This window comes from Canis lupus, chromosome 7 (assembly GCF_011100685.1).
Source record: "Canis lupus familiaris isolate Mischka breed German Shepherd chromosome 7, alternate assembly UU_Cfam_GSD_1.0, whole genome shotgun sequence".
NCBI classification, from domain to species: domain Eukaryota; kingdom Metazoa; phylum Chordata; class Mammalia; order Carnivora; family Canidae; genus Canis; species Canis lupus.
In genome coordinates, this window is record NC_049228.1 from 63,202,665 (window position 1) to 63,220,325 (window position 17,661).

The 17,661-nt window shown below is 38.0% G+C and overlaps 1 protein-coding gene across 4 annotated transcripts in view; it reads left to right on the forward strand.

The window, feature by feature from the left end:
- Positions 1 to 17,661, forward strand: part of ZNF521 (zinc finger protein 521) — a 275,389-nt gene that overhangs the window by 14,896 nt on the left and 242,832 nt on the right. For 3 of the 4 annotated variants that reach the window (XM_038543632.1, XM_038543629.1, XM_038543630.1), the window contains one exon: positions 13,722 to 13,901. Coding sequence is in view for 3 of the 4 variants with exons in the window: in XM_038543629.1 (XP_038399557.1) it covers positions 13,722 to 13,901 (180 nt within the window). In the remaining variant the exon portion in view is untranslated. The remainder of the gene's footprint in view (positions 1 to 13,721; positions 13,902 to 17,661) is intronic. The other variant, XM_038543631.1, reaches the window with a different exon arrangement.

Sequence of the window (17,661 nt, forward strand, 5' to 3'; positions counted from 1 at the left end):
AGTCCTTTGTCTGACTTTTGTGTTGCAAATATTTCCCCATTTTGACTTTGTGGGTGGTAATTTTTTTCTTTTGTTGTATGGAAGTTTAAAATTGTTTATTTTCAATTTTGTCAGTGCTTTCCCTTGTAAGTAACAGATTTTGTGTCTGACATAGAAAGTTTTTTTTTTTTCTTTTCTGATATTCTTTTAGTTTTTAGTTTTGTCTTTCCCATTACTCTGGCTGAAGGGTCTTGTCTGTGCCCTTCTGCCCCTGTATTCCCAGCACGTAACCACATTTCTAGAAATATAGTAGGTGCTTAGCAAATATTTAGTTAGTAGGTCAATATAGTATGGTGGTTAAGAGCATGGCTGTTAAATCAGACACCTTATCTTGAAATTCTAATCTGGTTGACCTTGGGCAAGTGATTATATCACTTTGGACTACAGGTTCTCTATCTGTAAGTGAGGGTAATATTAGTACCTAATTTATTGAGTTTTTGTGAGAATTAAGAGTTAATTTATAAACTCTCAGAATAGTATCTGGCAAATGAGAAGTACCTAGTCAATGGTTTTTACTCTTACTCTCAGAGTTTTCTGTCTTGTGAGGAAACTCTTCCTTCCATGGTATACAACCCTTTTCTATTCTAGAAAATTCCTTTTTGCTGTGGTTCAGGAGTAGGGATTTCTAGGTATCCATGTGGCTGCACACAGCTTTTTCAGAGGCTTGTCTTGGGTGGGTTCCCTGCAGATATCTTTGCTAGGTTGAGTGTGTCATGGCTAGCTCTTTCACACTGGTCAAATTAGCACCTTGTTCTAAGCTCCATTTTGCTTTGCCAAATGCCAAACTCTGTAGACAGAGTTCTGAAAGAAAAATTCCTATAGAAATTCCAATTAAAAGATAATGGAAACATAACGTGGAGCTAATTAATTTTAGAGCCTCTGCCATCTTTTTGGTAAGTCAGGTCTGTGTCTTTGAGGTTCTTTGCAAAAGGGCCAATGCTAATCTGCAAAGGTAGACTAATTGTTCTTGGGAGAGGAGCTAGAGACAAATAATTCACATATCATTATGAAAGTTTAATCATAGTAGATTTATTAATAATCCTTAAATTAAAAAGGTAAATCTGGGCTTGGGTTTACAAAAGAATTAGCTGAACAAGGGGATGATTTTCTACATCGCCATACTCATCAGTAAGTTTATCTAGAAGCATTTTCTTCGTGGCTTCAGAGTGGAATTCACTGTTGTCTAGAAGTATTTGTGAGTACAGAGTGTGAAGATGGAAGGAGAACACAGGAATGCACATCTGCTGTTAACTATGAGTCCGTATCAGACTGTGGCTAGCCACTGCTTTAATTTTATGTGAAACTTTATTTTGGGGCAGATTGTCTGAAATTTCTTTGGTGTCTGACTTCTTCTCCATTCTATTCTGCAGTAAGTCCTAACAGCTCATTTTGCGTTATTTTTATTTCTGTGGCCTCTCCCTGCTCATTTGGTCACCAGTTCTACTTTGTTTAGCTCACGAAATCATCCAGTCCCCACTCCAAGATGCTGGGCCCCAAGGGTCCCTTCAGGCTCAAGAAACCCAGCCATTGGCCGCTGGTTGACCTGCGCACTCGTCAGTCTGCTGATACTCTGTGTGGGCACTACCATCTCTTTTTATTGTAACGAAATTATAACTGTCATAAAGTTGTCTTTCTATTCGGACAAAGCCTAAAACCTTAATATATCCAATCAGATGACTTTCAAATAGTCATTTATACTTTTTTCCCTTCAACCTTAATGCTAAATGAAGTGAAAGAAATAGTAATGAAAATTGGAGTGGAGAGAGTCAAGAGGATTGTACGAGGCTGCTTTTAATCCTCACTTTGTGAGTGACAAAAGAAATTCCACGTTGAGATATTTTAAAATAAATGTTCTAGAAGACACTTTGGGAAGGGTGTTTTGGGCTAGGGTGGTAGTTTGAGCTGAACTACCCCATTTCAAGTCACACTAGGACATTGTGACACAACAGGGAGGAGAGTCTTAGTCTCTTGATTTCTGGTTGTAGGAATTGCCTTTCATGGAAGTAAACATTCTAGACTGTGGAAGGAAAAGTGTCTTTCCCCACCCCTCTCAGATTCTTTACAAAAGCCCAAATCTGGGGCTCACTCTCTGGGAGATCACCTTCCTTATTCTAGTTTTAGCTGTCAGGATATCAAGCTTTTAGTCCTGGAGGTACAACCAACATGTCCCAGTGAGTTGGCCTAAGGGACCCAGTGCGCAACGGGCCTGTGTTTGGATCCCACATGTTGTCAAACCTCTGTAAGCCTTTTTCTTACCAATAAAATGGTGAGAATCTACTTCACAAGACTGTTGTGTCAGGTAACAAATGTAAGGCACCTAATATGTGTCTGGCTCTTAGCAAGTTACTAACTCTTAGCAGCCTTTTATTTTGGATGCAATTCCTAGGGCCCCTGAGGAAGCACGCATCTTTTAACCCCTTTATGTTTCCCTCTTCTGCGAAGTCCTGAGGTGGGACACAGTTCTGTGACTGGCTTGCTTCTCTGTGTCCTGCAGAAAATCTTTCCCCTTTTGTAGACAGCCTGAGAGAAATTGTACCAATTTTTATATTAAACTTTTAGGAACCGTTCTCTACAATAAAAGAGGGGTAGTGGATATGAATTCACTATGGAATATCATCTGCATTTGGGAACCCCTAATGTTTCCAAAAATACTGTGCATTTCATTTGATCTAAAGTGAATCTTATGTCAGTTATTATTATTCCCATTTTATAGATGAGAAAAATGAGGCTCATCCAGTTAGCATGGCTGAAGTAGAAAAAGAATGTAGACTTCTGGACTTGAAAATGGGCAGTCTTTAATCTCATAATTTTCAAACAGAAGGAGTCAGGACCAATCTTAAGCCCAGTCAAGAGGTGGAAAGAATTAATCCCCTGGCCTCTGAGTTTCTCCTCTGCTGTTCCCTATCCTTTAAGTATTTAGATGTCAGTACCCTCCCCTATTACACCTCCCCCGAGAAAGTTACTTCTGCAAGAAAAAAATATATTAGTTATACCTGAAAGAGAATTAAAAGCAGTAGAAACCTGACAAATCCCTAATTGTGTGATTAAAGGCTTTGGCTTCTGATAAAAGCATTGCGTGCCTCAGAAAGCTGATCTGGGAGGTATTGTAGAGGAGGTAGTGCTGGGGTGCTGGAGTGAGGGATCCAGGAGGGTTTTCTCATTGCTGGTAAAACCTCAACCGAAAGGCCCCCTTACAGAAGCTGAGTAGACTTTCAAAGGCCTTCCTCTAGATACTCTCACTCAGAGGTCGGAGATTTGCTAGGATGGAGCCCACCAGTCTGAGTAATAGGAAAACATGAGTGATAGTTGTGCCTGCAAAATTTTAACAATGGATATGACTTTGGGTTGAATAGCCTCCTGATAATGTTACATTAGCTGTTTCAAATACACTGTGTGGAGAAGCAAATTCCTATTTCCACCTGGCATGTTACCACCCTGAAGCAATGTCTGTTTTCTTTGAAAGATGCCACTTTTTCATACATATTTTCTTTGTGCTATAAGGAGATGGACACAGCTGTTGGGGACAGGTTGCCCCAAGGACTGGTGGGACATTGGTGTCATCCATGGAAGATTTTGGGCATGACATGTCACCATTCCCCCCAAAAATGATTTCAATTCTGAAGTCTTATATTCGGCATTTTAGAGATGGCACTTACTTTTTTTTTTGGTAGTGTTGACTGAAAAGGAATTTTCAAAAGGATTGGATTTTTCAAAATTAAAAGCAGCAGTCATAGAACTGATTAGATTAGATCCCTTGTTATTCTTTTAAGAAAATAGGATGAGATCTGGCCCTTCTAGTTCACCGTCTGAGATCATGCATGCTCTTTCCTCATGTGTATTTGCTTAAAATGATGTTTGTGAATTATATACATACACGCACACATATGTATATTTATCTGCTTATTAAATCACATGGTAAAAGAGAAAAATGATTAAATATAGGTGCTTATTTGTCAGCCATTCTCCTTGATATGTGATTGATTTAGTTAATTTTACTTTATGCATATTTGGAGATTATCTGATAATATATCATCATTTAAAATATGTTTATATATAACATCAATACTATAAAAATATTTAATATATGCTCACATTATCTTGACAGTTCAAGATTGAAACAATATAAGTGGGAACATATTTCCACAAATGACTATTAATTTATAGTTACTAAGATAATGGCATACACGTTCACTTTCAGTTCTATCTGGGTAGCTCTGTAAATTGTGTATTGATTATGCTAATGGCATTGGCGTCTTTATTACTTGTCTGCAGATACATGCAGATTGAATTCACATTTGGCAAGGTTGTCATTCTGTAGAGATGAAAGTGCATTTTTAAAATCTGTTTTTTGGAGAGATTGAGTTAAAACTAAAGGAAAACATTAATTGAATGCATATGGAAACTTAAGGAATTGTATTCTAGGAAATGAAAAGTGCAGTTAGAAAGTTAAAAATGATGCTGTTATATTTCCTTTGTTTCACACTCATTAAGGGAAGTGTTGCAGAAATGGTATTAATTCAATAATGATCTATTTTTATAGTTTATTTTTAGTTATGTGGCTTTTCTTGTTTTGTTTATCAGGCTGAAGGAACCTTAGACATTTAGGGTTGCATGTGTTTTGAAATTTATTAGCCCAACTAGAGGAGAACAGAATTAATTTCTTTTTTTCCCCCAATTATACATAAATTTTCTTGTATTTTCTAATAGCTCATAAGTCATAAATCACAGCCCCACTTTTTGCTCTGATCTTTCATTACACAACATGTACCTATTTGGTAGGATTTTTCTCTCTCCTTTTTCCTCTTCTGCTTAGCTGTCATGGTACTAAAGCAGTTGTTTAGAAACCACTTTTTTATTTTCCGGAATGGGATGACTTCTTAGAAATGTGGGCTTTCCACTGTGTGCCAATTAGGAAAGAAAATTAAAAAAAAATCTTTAAAATATTTGTTTTCAAAGCAGTTTCCACTGTATTGTAATTAGAGTTGGATCCCCGTTTTGTTTGAGAGCCAATAGGAGCTGCTAAAGGTAAAAAGTAAAAAAAAGAAAAAAAAACAACGAAAGTTTTCATATTCCTGGGTGATATATGTCCATGCAACAGGATATTAAAAGTCCCAAATTTTATGTCTAATTCACAACCTTGAGACAAATTCAGTTGTGCTGGTCTTTCAAATACAAGATTTAAAATTTAGAAGAGGAGCTTCCCAAATTAAAAAAAAAAAGAATAAAAGAAAGTCACTAACCAGAAGAACTGAGTGAAAATATAGGATTGATTTTTGTGAATGAGATTGGAGTTTATCTTCTCAAAATGTAAAGATGAGCACTGCTACATTTCAGCAAGCATTTCTTGTTCAAAACAAAACACTATCCCCCTAAGCTAGTGTTTCAGTAATTGTTGAGATAGTTAACTTTAAGTGTTGAATTCAGAAATACTGTTACAATTGGATTGGTGTTATCTAAAATAGCTGAAGTAATAAGAATAGTCAGTGGAAGTATCAAAAAGTATGATGTCTGGAATACAAAGGCTTTTTGCCCTGATTTAAAAAAAAATTTTTTTTTAAATTTTTATTTATTTATGATAGTCACACACAGAGAGAGAGAGAGAGAGAGAGAGAGGCAGAGACACAGGCAGAGGGAGAAGCAGGCTCCATGCACCGGGAGCCCGATGTGGGATTCGATCCTGGGTCTCCAGGATCGCGCCCTGGGCCAAAGGCAGGCGCCAAACCGCTGCGCCACCCAGGGATCCCTGCCCTGATTTTCTTTTGCTGGGATGGAGTCATGCTTCCCGGCTGGGCTTCTATAGCTGCAGGTTATTTGTTATATTTACAGAGGAAACAACTAGACCCTTTCCCAAACATCCAAGTGTCTAACTCCTAGTTCCAAGTATGTTTCACTAGTGATTGTAGTTGTCCGAATAAACATTTTGCAGTATTGCCGAAGAAAGAGATGTTAGAATCAATTACTGTTTTTGTCTTTAGTCAAATTTTGGATTTGTTTTCCCTTGGCTTGGTGTATGTTTGAAATAAGACTAAAGTAAAAGGAATCTCACCAAAGGTCTAAGTCCCCAGAGGTGTCATGGGGGCCGTTGCCAATCTCTTGCACTGGATTAAAAAGTTAGCTGGTATGATTGTGGTAGTTCTGGCCAATCTCTCTCCAGTTTCCACTTTGGTGGGATTATGGATAAAAGGCAAACTCTGGGTGTGAACATAGTGAGAAAAAGCAAGCCATTAGCCTCCATTAATACACCTGTTTTAAAACCAAGACAGATGGGGCACCTGGGTGGCTCAGTGGTTGAGCATCTGCCTTTGCTCAGGGTGTGATCCTGGAGTCCCAGGATCGAGACCCATGTTGGGCTCCTTGCATGGAGCCTGCCTTTCCTGTCTCTGCCTCTCTCTGTGTCTCTCATGAATAAATAAATAAAATCTTAAAAAAAACAAAAAAAAAAAAAAAACAAACCAAGACCGCACACACATTCATCTCTAGGAATGGTTCTCCTGCAGCTAGTGGCTGGCAGTCATTAGATGGCTCTGCACTTTCTTCTACCAACACTCAGGGCTAAGTCCCGTTCCTGCAGTGGCTCCCTGACCCTTTTTTCTGCCATTGACTGTTGGCACCTGATTCCCTCCTTTCTGGCTGACCTCTTGTCATAGCCCCTGCTTGCAGGTCTGGAACCCTACCCTACCCTCTCCATTTCCAGTGGGGCATCTTTCTAAAAGGGAATGGAGATCAGTCACTCACCTTCGGTCCTGACTGGAGGGCCTCCCGTCGTGCTGAAGTTGGCCTGTGAACGTTTAGCTCACAATAGTTGCTTGGCAGTCTAGCTTCTTTTCCAACCTCCTCTCTGCCAAGGCTCCCTTTTTTCCCCACTCTATCTGTCCCCCTCGCCCCCCATTGGAATAGCATAGAAAAACTTGCACTTCCTAGAAGGCATCACGTGGTTTTATGCATCTGTATGCCTTTACGTATGTTTCCTCTATTTGGAGACCCATTTTCTACTTGTCCTTGGGGCTCCCATCCTTTCAAACCTAGACCAAGCTGCTCTTCTTTAGATAGAATTATCCTGCTCTGCTTTATGTGATTTAAATGCCCCTGGTGTGTGGGCTTCTTCATCTAAGGACTCACCGGGGCCTTCTGCCCTCATCGATTTGCTCATCTGCCCCCATCCCCACTGGAGTTTGCCAGCCCTCTCATGTAATGGCCTATGCAGAAAAACGCTAAGTTTTGATGACATAAGTGGGCAAATGGGAAGGCAACAGGCCCCCAGTTTCCCATTATCCCCAGCTGTAAGTGGTCGCTTTGACAGCTGAATGAAATATCCTCCAACACTTGACTAGACCCACTTTTGACCTGCCTGTTGGGAAGCTCTGCAGCAACCTGTAGGCTCCTTGGGACAAGGACCAGGTCTTAGGCTTTGCATCTCCAGGCCCTTAACCAGATGCCTATTACTAGTATAGGCACTCAGTAAACATTTGTTTGCTGAAGGTGTGACCAGGCAGGCCCTGTAATTCAATTTGAAAGTTAAAGAATTTAAGGCAGGAATGCATTGATGAATACTCTATATGAAAGTTGGAGTGCTCACACTGCTTTTTTCTAATTTTCTTATTAAGGATAATGGGGGAAGGAAATTGGGGTAGGAATCTGATCAGAAGGGGAGAAACTTTTTATTTGGTTCCAAAGAGTCTGTGTATGGTTCTCTGTGTGTGTATGTGTGGTAGTTGTTGTTTTTAACCTCTCCCAAGGCGAATTTCCTCCCACTTAGCATCTTCCTGCAAGGAATTCCATTGTAGGTAGAAGAGTGGTAATAAATTCACCTTTGGCATGTTCTCCTTGATAATAGTGCATCTGTGATATTTCTCTTTGGTCTGCAAGGACTGCAATAGACCTGTAGAACAATCAAGCAACACTGCGGAAATTCTAAATTCAACAGCATGATTTTGTTTAATACAGAGATCATTCTGTCTGAGAAGATTTTATGGACAAAGGAAAGAACAAGCACATGGAAGGGGCTTTTTTTTTTTTCTTTTTTCTGTAAAGCAATTTAATAACTTTCAGAGCATAGAGTGGTTACAAATAAACATTGCAGAAAAAGTAAAAAAGCACATTTTTATCCTTGACCGCCTGAGCTCTTCAGACCTGTTGGTGCCAGACAGTTGCTGCTGATGGCCGGCACTGTCCCAGCAAGCTGAGAGAACTGGGTTTGGGATGTATAGCTTTGGCCACCACCGCACTGGTTGCTTTTGTTTTTGTTTTGTTTTGTTTGTTTACCTTTTCTTGACAGTACAAACAAATGAGGGAGCAGACCAGCAGGCGGGTGTGGGCCAGACGGCTGTGCAGTCTGGTAATGCTACATTCCTTCATTAGAGCTTGCTTGCCATTTTATAACAGTGTGCGATTTATTTTCCCTAAATCTGTTTTCATCTTATGGGATTTCAAGTTAGAATGCATAGCTAGAGCCCAGAAAGCACAAAATAATGATCCCGCCCTTTGGTTTTTGAAAACTAGGAAGGCTTGCTTGCTCTGTGTTTAACTCTTTGTAGCCTGAAGGTAACTTTTCCTCTGTTCTCAGAAAGTATCAAGATATATTAGTGAATGCAGTTTGAACCCACTTGTGCGGGAGGAGTGATTTTGGACAGAGTTTGCTTTAAACAGATAACGTTTGATTTTTCTCTTTAGGCATGGGACTTCTAACTATGCCAGTAAACCCTAGAGCTAGCTGTACATACAGATGTGAACTTTAAAAACCTTAGACGGCTAATGATTATTTGGCACAAGATGACTGTCAATGTGGGGTTCATCATTTGTAGTGATTTGGGGGATTTGAATGTGGGCTGCATTTGTAGAAGTTATTTGTTTATTTATTCATCATGGAGTTTCTGAGAATAAGACACTGAGTTATAATGCCCTTTGTATTTTTAGACAAAATCCTTGGAAGAAAACTGAGGCAGCTTTCTCAAGTAATAAAACCATTATATTTTTACTAGCCCACTAGTAGTGTAGTGTTGAGCCCACTTTTTCCTGAACATTTACCCCTTTTTTTTTTAGTTTTAGGTGATTAAGATCCAGGAGGTCACAGTCATCACAATGAAGCCAAGAATTGTTTGTTTTGTTTTGTTTTTTAGGCAGCATTCACTTTTTAGTTTGGGATTTCTTGAACTTACTGGCACTGTGTGGGTTGATTTAAGATTGAGTAATTCATGCCCTGGTTGTTTAATTTGGTGAAAAGCTGGCTATGACCAGAGAACAGACTGTTAGGAAATGGTCATGTTTTAAGTTTGCATGTGTGTATAAGTGGAGTATTTTGGGTTCATTCATCTCTTGCCAATCTTAGTTGTTAAGTAATCTTCTTGCATTCATATTTACATCATCTTCAGAATCTTGTGTTTCTGCCACTCTTATAAAAGTTGACTAGGGTTTGTAAGGTAGAGCTTTGTGCTTGGAATTAACCAGGAAAAGCCTCCTTTAGATCTCCTGCAAGAGGGACAGAGGGCCTGCACCCTATATTGGCTGCCAGAAGTTTTTATAGTAATACTTTGTATCTAGGCTCTGGCTCTTACCATCAAATGTGCTTTTTATAGAGTACCAAGTTATAAATGTAGTGCAGCTACGGCATATTAATCTTACTGCGGAGATTTAATGAGGCAGTTGTTTTGCGATGGACACTATTGGGAGCAGGGAGCGACAGAGTTTTACTTTACCACTGAGCTGCAGAAATATTCCTTGCCTGGTAATAATTATAACCACATGATCTCTTAGTTTTTCTTTCTTTTGCCAGTGCTTTTCCATGCAAAAGTGGCTTGGAAGGAGGTCCACTTCTAGGCAGTGAAATGGGTTGGAAATTGGGCTGTTTTCTCAGTGGTTTGACATTTTAGCTTTGATCAGGCATGGGATCCGTGTTGCACAGAGAGAAATATGTAAGATGAGTTTCAAGAATACAGATAGTCTTTGCCAGTCCACTGAGATGGCTTTTAGATATTCATTACTTTTACTTGACTTTTATATAGGTTATAAAAAGTAAATGTGGTGAAACCTCATTTTTACATGGACAGAATAGAATTTCTGCTGGTTGGCCTTAAACTGATCCCACACTTGAAATTAATTGAAGTCCATGGGTTTATTGCCTCCAACACTTTTAAGCCAGTGCAATTTTTCATTTTCCCCAAAGTTGAAATTTTATTAAACCCAAGTTATAGCAATAACAACCCTTATGAAGGGGAGGATGAGAAGGAAAGCACCACCTGCCAGAGAACGTAATAAGGGGAAAAACATACTTCTTTTAAATTTCCATTTATAAGTAAAATTAACAAAATTGGAAACAGAGAGCTGCCATTTATTTTTTTGTGATAATAATTGTGTCTTTGTTCCAAAATTAAGTCTTTTAACCAGGTTAGAACTCTGTAACTCTAGGGTTTCATAGCAGCCTTTTGAAAGGATGAGCCAGAAAGTAGGTGGTGCAGGTGAGATCATTAGGGATGGAGGTCACATGTCCGAGTGGCTTCCTTTAGGTCAAAGGACAGGGAATGGTGTCTGTAGCTCTAATGGGGTTTGCAGTTGTCGCGCAGGGGGTCTGTGGATATTTAAAAATACTGCCCTTTGGGGGAGTTTGGAGCACAACAATTGAGTTGAAAGAACAATTGTCCTCCTTGAGGTGGTGTTGGGAGCAGGGGCAGTACTTACAGGCATGGACCTTGTATTTATAACCCCTTAGGTCGAAGTCAGAGATTTGAATGGCTCGCAGAGTAATACAATTATTTTTTATGATTGGATCTCAAAGGACTTTATAAAAACTACATAACTAAGGCCATGTGCAATTATTGAAGTGTAGCCACCTGTGGGAAAGAAATGGTTGACAATGTAAGCTTTCCAGAATCTTCCTTACATCAACTAATTTTAGGAATGGAGCCCCCTAACACAAATAAACATCTTTTGAATGGGCAAGAAATAATTCTTCATGAAAGTGGAGGTTGGAAAAAAATCTACTCACAGAAAGAGAGAGAGAGAGAGAGAGACTGAGATTCTAGCACTCATTATGCCAAGGCATCATAGGCTATAATAGCACCCACCCCCCCAGAGGGTCCCTCTTAAGTGGTGACCTAAAAACGAATTCGCCAGTTGGCTGGAGCACGCATCCTAAAGTTGCAGCAGAAGTGAATAAGCTTGACTGACTTCGGTCCCTAAAGGGTTCTATCTGTAAATGCAGAAGTGGAAGCAAAAACATTTTTTATTAGTCTTAAAATGACCCTTATTTTAATAACTAGCCACAGTGTCAGGAGCACGAACTGGAGCCATGCTCTAGCTTTTAAGAGCTCAAGCATCATGCATGCATTCCTATTTGTTTGATATTTTGAATATTGGATTCATGTAAAGTGTCCATATTCTTGAATAATAAGGAAGGTGAGTTTTTATCATTTTCTCTGCGTACTACTTAAAGTATTCAGAGTATCTTCTTATTTAAAAACAAACAGTTCTGCAAACTTGATGCATAGCATTTCAATAATCATATTAAAATTCAGACCTAGCACCCACAGTTCCCTCAGTGCTATCAGTTTTATGAGAAACTGGAATCTCATGCTAAACAATAGAGAATATTTAGTGTGTGCGTACCGCCTGCCAACAAGTGTTTAGTGGTGTGAGGGCCAGTTTGGCATAATTGGGACAGTTATTTATTTTCCTGACTCTCTCTCTAATTTGGCAGTATTTTACCACTTAGGTTTCGTTTGTTGGTGATAGTTGAACCACCACCTATTTGTTGTTGTCTGTAGCTTTAGATGAAATATTTGAAATCACCAAAGTCCAAGGTGATGGGTCATCCTGTCGATTTTGGGAAATGTAGGTATGTAGGTACTTTTTAATTTGGTGGTACTCGATCTGTTCCTGTTTATAGGAAAAATACCAGTTAAAGGACTTTTATGTACTTTTTTTTTTTCTCCTCACCCCTCTCCCTTTTTATCATCACTAAATAATATTTACTAAGCACTCACCTGGACACGGTGCTGTGCTGAGCAAAGTATAAGACACACGAAAAAGATCCTGTGATTACTCCCCCAGGAATGAGCAGTCAAAACCCCAGTCTATTGAAATGGGCACTGTGTAGAGCATTGAGATAATAATTTTCCAGATGGCAAATCAACCCAAATTACCAATTCACTTAAACACTATGTTCTTTAAAAACAAATACACAAACAAACAAAATACTTGTTCTTTGAGATGAGAACTCTGCTTTTTTCAGGAGCCCAAGAGATTTTTATATATGTTGAAATGTAAGTTGATTTTGGCATATGTGAATCATTTGAGGGGTGGTGATAGAGTTAAGTTTATTACAGATGCGAAGAATGGCTTTAGAATAACTGCCAGCAAAAAAAAAGGACCATAGTGACTTGTAAGAAGTAGGGTTCATAGATGCATGTTACATGCAGGGCAGCAGAGAGCACTTGCAGACAGCAGGATGGTGGTGTGGTGGCACTTACTGACTTTTCTAAGAAATCTGGACTAATTTGAATTCTGAATTCTTGATTTAACATTTCAAATTTGTATCCTGCCATAATAAAAAATTGACTACAGATAATGCATTACATATTTCTTAGGTATCTTGATACAACTCTTTTATAACCATTTTATTGACTATATTTTGAGATATAATTTATTTCTGACTTCGGAGGACTTTCGCCATTAGGAATTAATGTCCCATAAATTATGTCATAGATTATATTACCCAATTTCCCCTAAAGAGGCATATCCTCTCTTTCCCTTCCTTCCCTACGCTTGCTTTCCTGTCAAGAGGAGGGGTGGCACTAGGATGTTTGGGGGTACTTCTCTAAAATGAATCAAAGGACAGCCCATCAAATCAAAAAGTATTTGAAGTATTTATAGAGATCTGAGTAAAAATATTACCTGTGTTTTACATTCTTATTCCCCTCGTTATTTATGTATCATTCTTAGAGGTAGAATAGAGCTATTTTTACTTGTTCCACCACTTAGCTTTCTGACATTGGTAATGTCCATTTAAGTTGTTGACTTGATTATAATTTATAATTACCCTTCATATATTTTGCTTTTTTTGATGATTACTTGTCTAAAAACAAGAGACATGCCAATATATTTACACTTGAATCTGTGTTTGTAAGAATGTGTTGCTGCGTGGTAGAGCTTATTTTGCTATCACTGTCTAACAAATAATGGGGTAACTGTATGTTTTGACCAGTTTGTAAGTAAAGGTCAATTTCGTGCCTATGGTAATTAGCTTAGCTTATTCTAGACTTTTAGCTAATTTGAGTAATTTCCCGTGAAACAATATATTTAGCAGAAAGGGAATTCATTCTTAAGCACAGTGGTTTTTTTCATTTACAATGGAGACTTTAATTTTAGAAGTGATTTATCTCTACCTTTTAAGCAACCCCTCTCCCCCCTAAAGCTATGAGAAATGGCCAGGGTGGACGGATGAATTATTTGAAGGAAGCAATGAGAAGAGGCCCCCGTGGTGGAGGGAAAGAAAAACTTCAGTCATCCTGATGTGATACGTTTTAGGGAAGACTCACTTTTGCTTCCTCTGGAATAAAATCTGCCCCTAAGCCCTCCTTTTGCAGCTTCTGGGACAATGGTGCTTCTGTTTTTGGTAGCAAGAAGATTAAATGTTACTTTAAAAGAACCTGTCTTTCAACCGCATACTCACAGTCTTGATTTTCTTTCAGACCCCAACTGTAAACTTGAAGACAAGACTGAAGATGGAGAGGCAATAGACTGTAAGAAGAGGCCGGAAGACGGCGAGGAGCTGGAAGACGAAGCTGTGCACAGCTGTGACAGCTGCCTCCAGGTGTTCGAGTCACTGAGCGATATCACCGAACACAAGATTAATCAATGTCAGTTGACAGGTAAACAATACTTATCACTTCTGGTCTTCGCATACTGTTCTATTTCTGATTTTTTCAGTTTGTGCTCCCCCCCTCCCCCGCCCCCACTCTTTTCCAATTGTTTTACTTCCTTACTTGATCACATAGGTAAGTCTGGAAATGCTTTAGAAAGAATTCTACGATGGCAGTTTGTGGCAAACTCAGTGTCATAGTCCCTACATAATGAATTGTACCTAGATTTTAATAGCTATTGGGTAAATTTTTCTCTTCTCTTCCTTTCTTTTTTTCCAATATAGTCATGACATGTGGGTCTAGAATCTAACATGATGGCTAAAAGAAAGTTGAAAAAAAAAGAATCTTTTGAATATTTTTTCAAAGAAAGGTAGCATGTGTTAACTTATTTTGATGTAAATATCACTTCCTCAAGGGGACTTGCCTTGATGCCTCTCTGCCTGAGTTTGGTGCCTTTTTGTGTTCCCATAAAGTCCTCGGCCTGTTACAGCTCATAGTTTCCACTACATGTGTTCACTTCCCCTCTGTCCCTCTTTAGACTGCAAGCTCATGGGTGGCAGGAACTGTGTCTTATATGTTATTATATTCTCTGAGCCTTGTATAGTGCCTGTTCCACAGTGGATTCCCACTAAGAAATGGACACTATTCTGCTATGCAGTTCATAGGATGGATCAAATTTAAAATAACAGGAAGCATGACAACGTGTTCAATTTAATGGTTTAAGGAAACTAAAACTCAGTTTGCCAAATTTCTACCCTCTTTAGAAATATATCCTACAAAAATGGACAATGTCAGCCTGAGTGGGACATTTTAGGTAGATATATATTTTTTAGATTCATGTTATTTTTTCCCTTGCTATTTGAAGCTGACATTCTCTGGCTGTGTGTGTCTGTGCTTATAACTCTCTCTTCTGTCTCTATCTCTCTCTTAGTTTCCCAGCACAAATCCTTCTTCAGTTAAACAAATGATTCTCCAACTGTTTTCCATACAATATTGATATATATTTTTTATATTGATATTTTTTTAAGATTTTAAAAGGTGTTCCATTTAAGCCAGATTTTCTTTCTTTTTTTAAAGATTTTATTTATTTATTCATGAGAGAGACACAGAGAAAGGCAGAGACAGGCAGAGGGAGAAGCAGACCCCCTGCAGGAAGCCCCATGCGGGATTTGATCTCAGGACCTTGGGATCATGACCTGAGCCAAAGGCAGATGCTCAACCACTGAGCCACACAGGTGTCCCTAGTCAGGTTTTCTGAACAGATTTTTGTGGAGATTTTGGATTAAATCCAGTTAAATAGGCTTCTTTATTAAAGTGTACTGTGGTGTGCTCACTTTGGCAGCACATATACTAAAAAAGTGTACTGTGGCTTCAGGAAAGGGCTATGGTAACTAAGTTAGGCCAGAGAATCTTCCTTCTTTCATAAAACCCATTACTCTTGGTTTGAGCATTGATGTTGTATATATAGATATTGGTCATAGATATATTTTTTGTTGTTTATAAGATTTTTGGTAACTTTTATTTTGTTACAGTTCGAAACTTATGAAAAATTACTAAAACAATACATAATAGAAAGTCCATGCACTGTTTCCCTGATTCACTGACTCAATGATTATTTACATTTCTCCCCATTTACTTTATCATTATCTTTTCCTTTCACTAGTTTTTTTCTTAATCATTTGAGAGAAGATTGGTGACTCATGCCCTTCTAAATATATCTTATATATTTCCTAAGAACAAATATTCTCTGACATGACCACAGCATAATTCTTGAAATCAGGAAAGTTAACATCTTAATGCTATAGAACACTATTACAATCCATGATCAATATTCATAGTTGAATAGTTGTTTCAATAATGTCCTTTATAGCTTTTTTTCTTGTGTAGAATTCAGGATCATGCATAAGATTTATTTGTCATGTCTCTATGTTTCCTTTCACCTGGCATGACCTCTCCGTCTTTCTCTGGTTTTCTTGACCATAACATTTTTGAAGAATATCTATCACCTACTTTAAGAATGCCTGTCTGTATTTGCATTTGTTTCCTTGTGATTAAATTCAAGTTACATCATTCTGTGGCAGGAACACCACCAAAATGATGTTCTCAGTGCGTTAGGTCTGGAACATGTGATGCTGATTTGTTCTAATGTTGATGATGTTGATACTAAATGCTTCTTTAGGGTAGTGTCCACCAACTTCCTCCAGTGTAAAGTTACTATTTTCCCTTTGTAAGTAATAAATAATTTGTGGGAAGATGCTTTGACACCATATAAATATCCTCGTTCTCATAGAACATCCATTTTAACTCTATAATTTTTGTAGTTATTAGTCTTCTACCACAATTTCCTTTCTTATTCATTCATTCATTCGTTTATTCATATCACCATAGTAGGCTTCTGGAGTTTATTTTATTCAGTGTTCATAATTCATTACTGTTATTGTTTTGGTGCTCGGATTGCCCGAGATTTAGCCAATGGGAATCCTTCAAATGGGATCTTGTGTTGATTCCATGCGTCTTTATCATTATTTGAGAACTTACCTTAGTTTCGGCTTCAGACAAATGCCCCAGGCTCAACATATTCTTGTTTGAGTCTCATAATCAGCCTTTTTTCCATGGAGCCCTCTTCATTCCTTTAAGAAGAAAGGTATTTAGAAAAAACCAAGATATGGGAGCTAAGTGTTCTCATTGCTGTGGGTATCATTGATTATAGAGCCTCCAGCAGATAGAAGTAGTAAGTGTATTTGTAAATTTAATATAATATATGCAGAAGAACCATGTTGTTCATATTGATGCTTCTAATGCAGTCCAACACTTCAAGTTCATCCCAGTCTTTTTCCTCTCCATATTTTCCTCTCCATATTTCTCCATTACTACATTCTTGAATAATGAGAAACCTAGCTTCATCTCTCAATATGTTTACTTATTTGCTTGAGTCTAGAATACACATTAAGCAATTTCAAGGTTCCTTATTCATATCATATAAGCAGACCAACTAACTAGTTTCATAGTTGTTTACAATTATTAATGCTGTGATTTTAATGTAATATCTCCATACAGTGAAATTTATAAATCAAAAGTGTACAATTTGATGAATTTTCACAAAACACATCCCTCTTAAGATGATTTCCTGCATCCTAGAAATTTCTCTCATACCTCTTTCTTTTTTTTTTTTTTCTCATACCTCTTTCTGATCAATAATGCTCCTCAGAAGTAACTAGCTTGTAAAGTTGTTTAACCACACATTTGTTTTAGAACTTCTTATAAGTGGAATCACACAATATGTACTGTTTTTTTTGAGTCCAGCTTCTTTTGTTCAGTATAATGTCTGTGAGATTCATCCATGTTGTATATGAATAATGTGTTTTTTATTGCTAAGTAGTATCCTGTAATATGAATATATCATAATTTATCTCCATTCTTCCATTGGTAGACATTTTGGTTATTTTTAGTTTTTGGTTTTCGTGAATAAAGTTGTGAACCTTCCTCTGTTGGTCTTTCTGTAGACATATATTTATTTTTCTTGATCTGATAAGTAGGGATAGAATTGCTGAGTCATGGGAGAAGGGCAGTGGGATATGTTTAAATGTATGAAGAACTTGTGAGCCTTTTCTCAAAGTGGTTGCACCATTTTACACTCCTACCAGCAATGTCTGAGAGTTCCAGTTGTGATTCTTTGCTCACATTTGAGTTGTCAGTCTTTTTAATTTTAGCATTCTGTTGGGTGTGTATTTGTATTCTTTGTGGATTTATTTGCATTTTCTAGCTCATA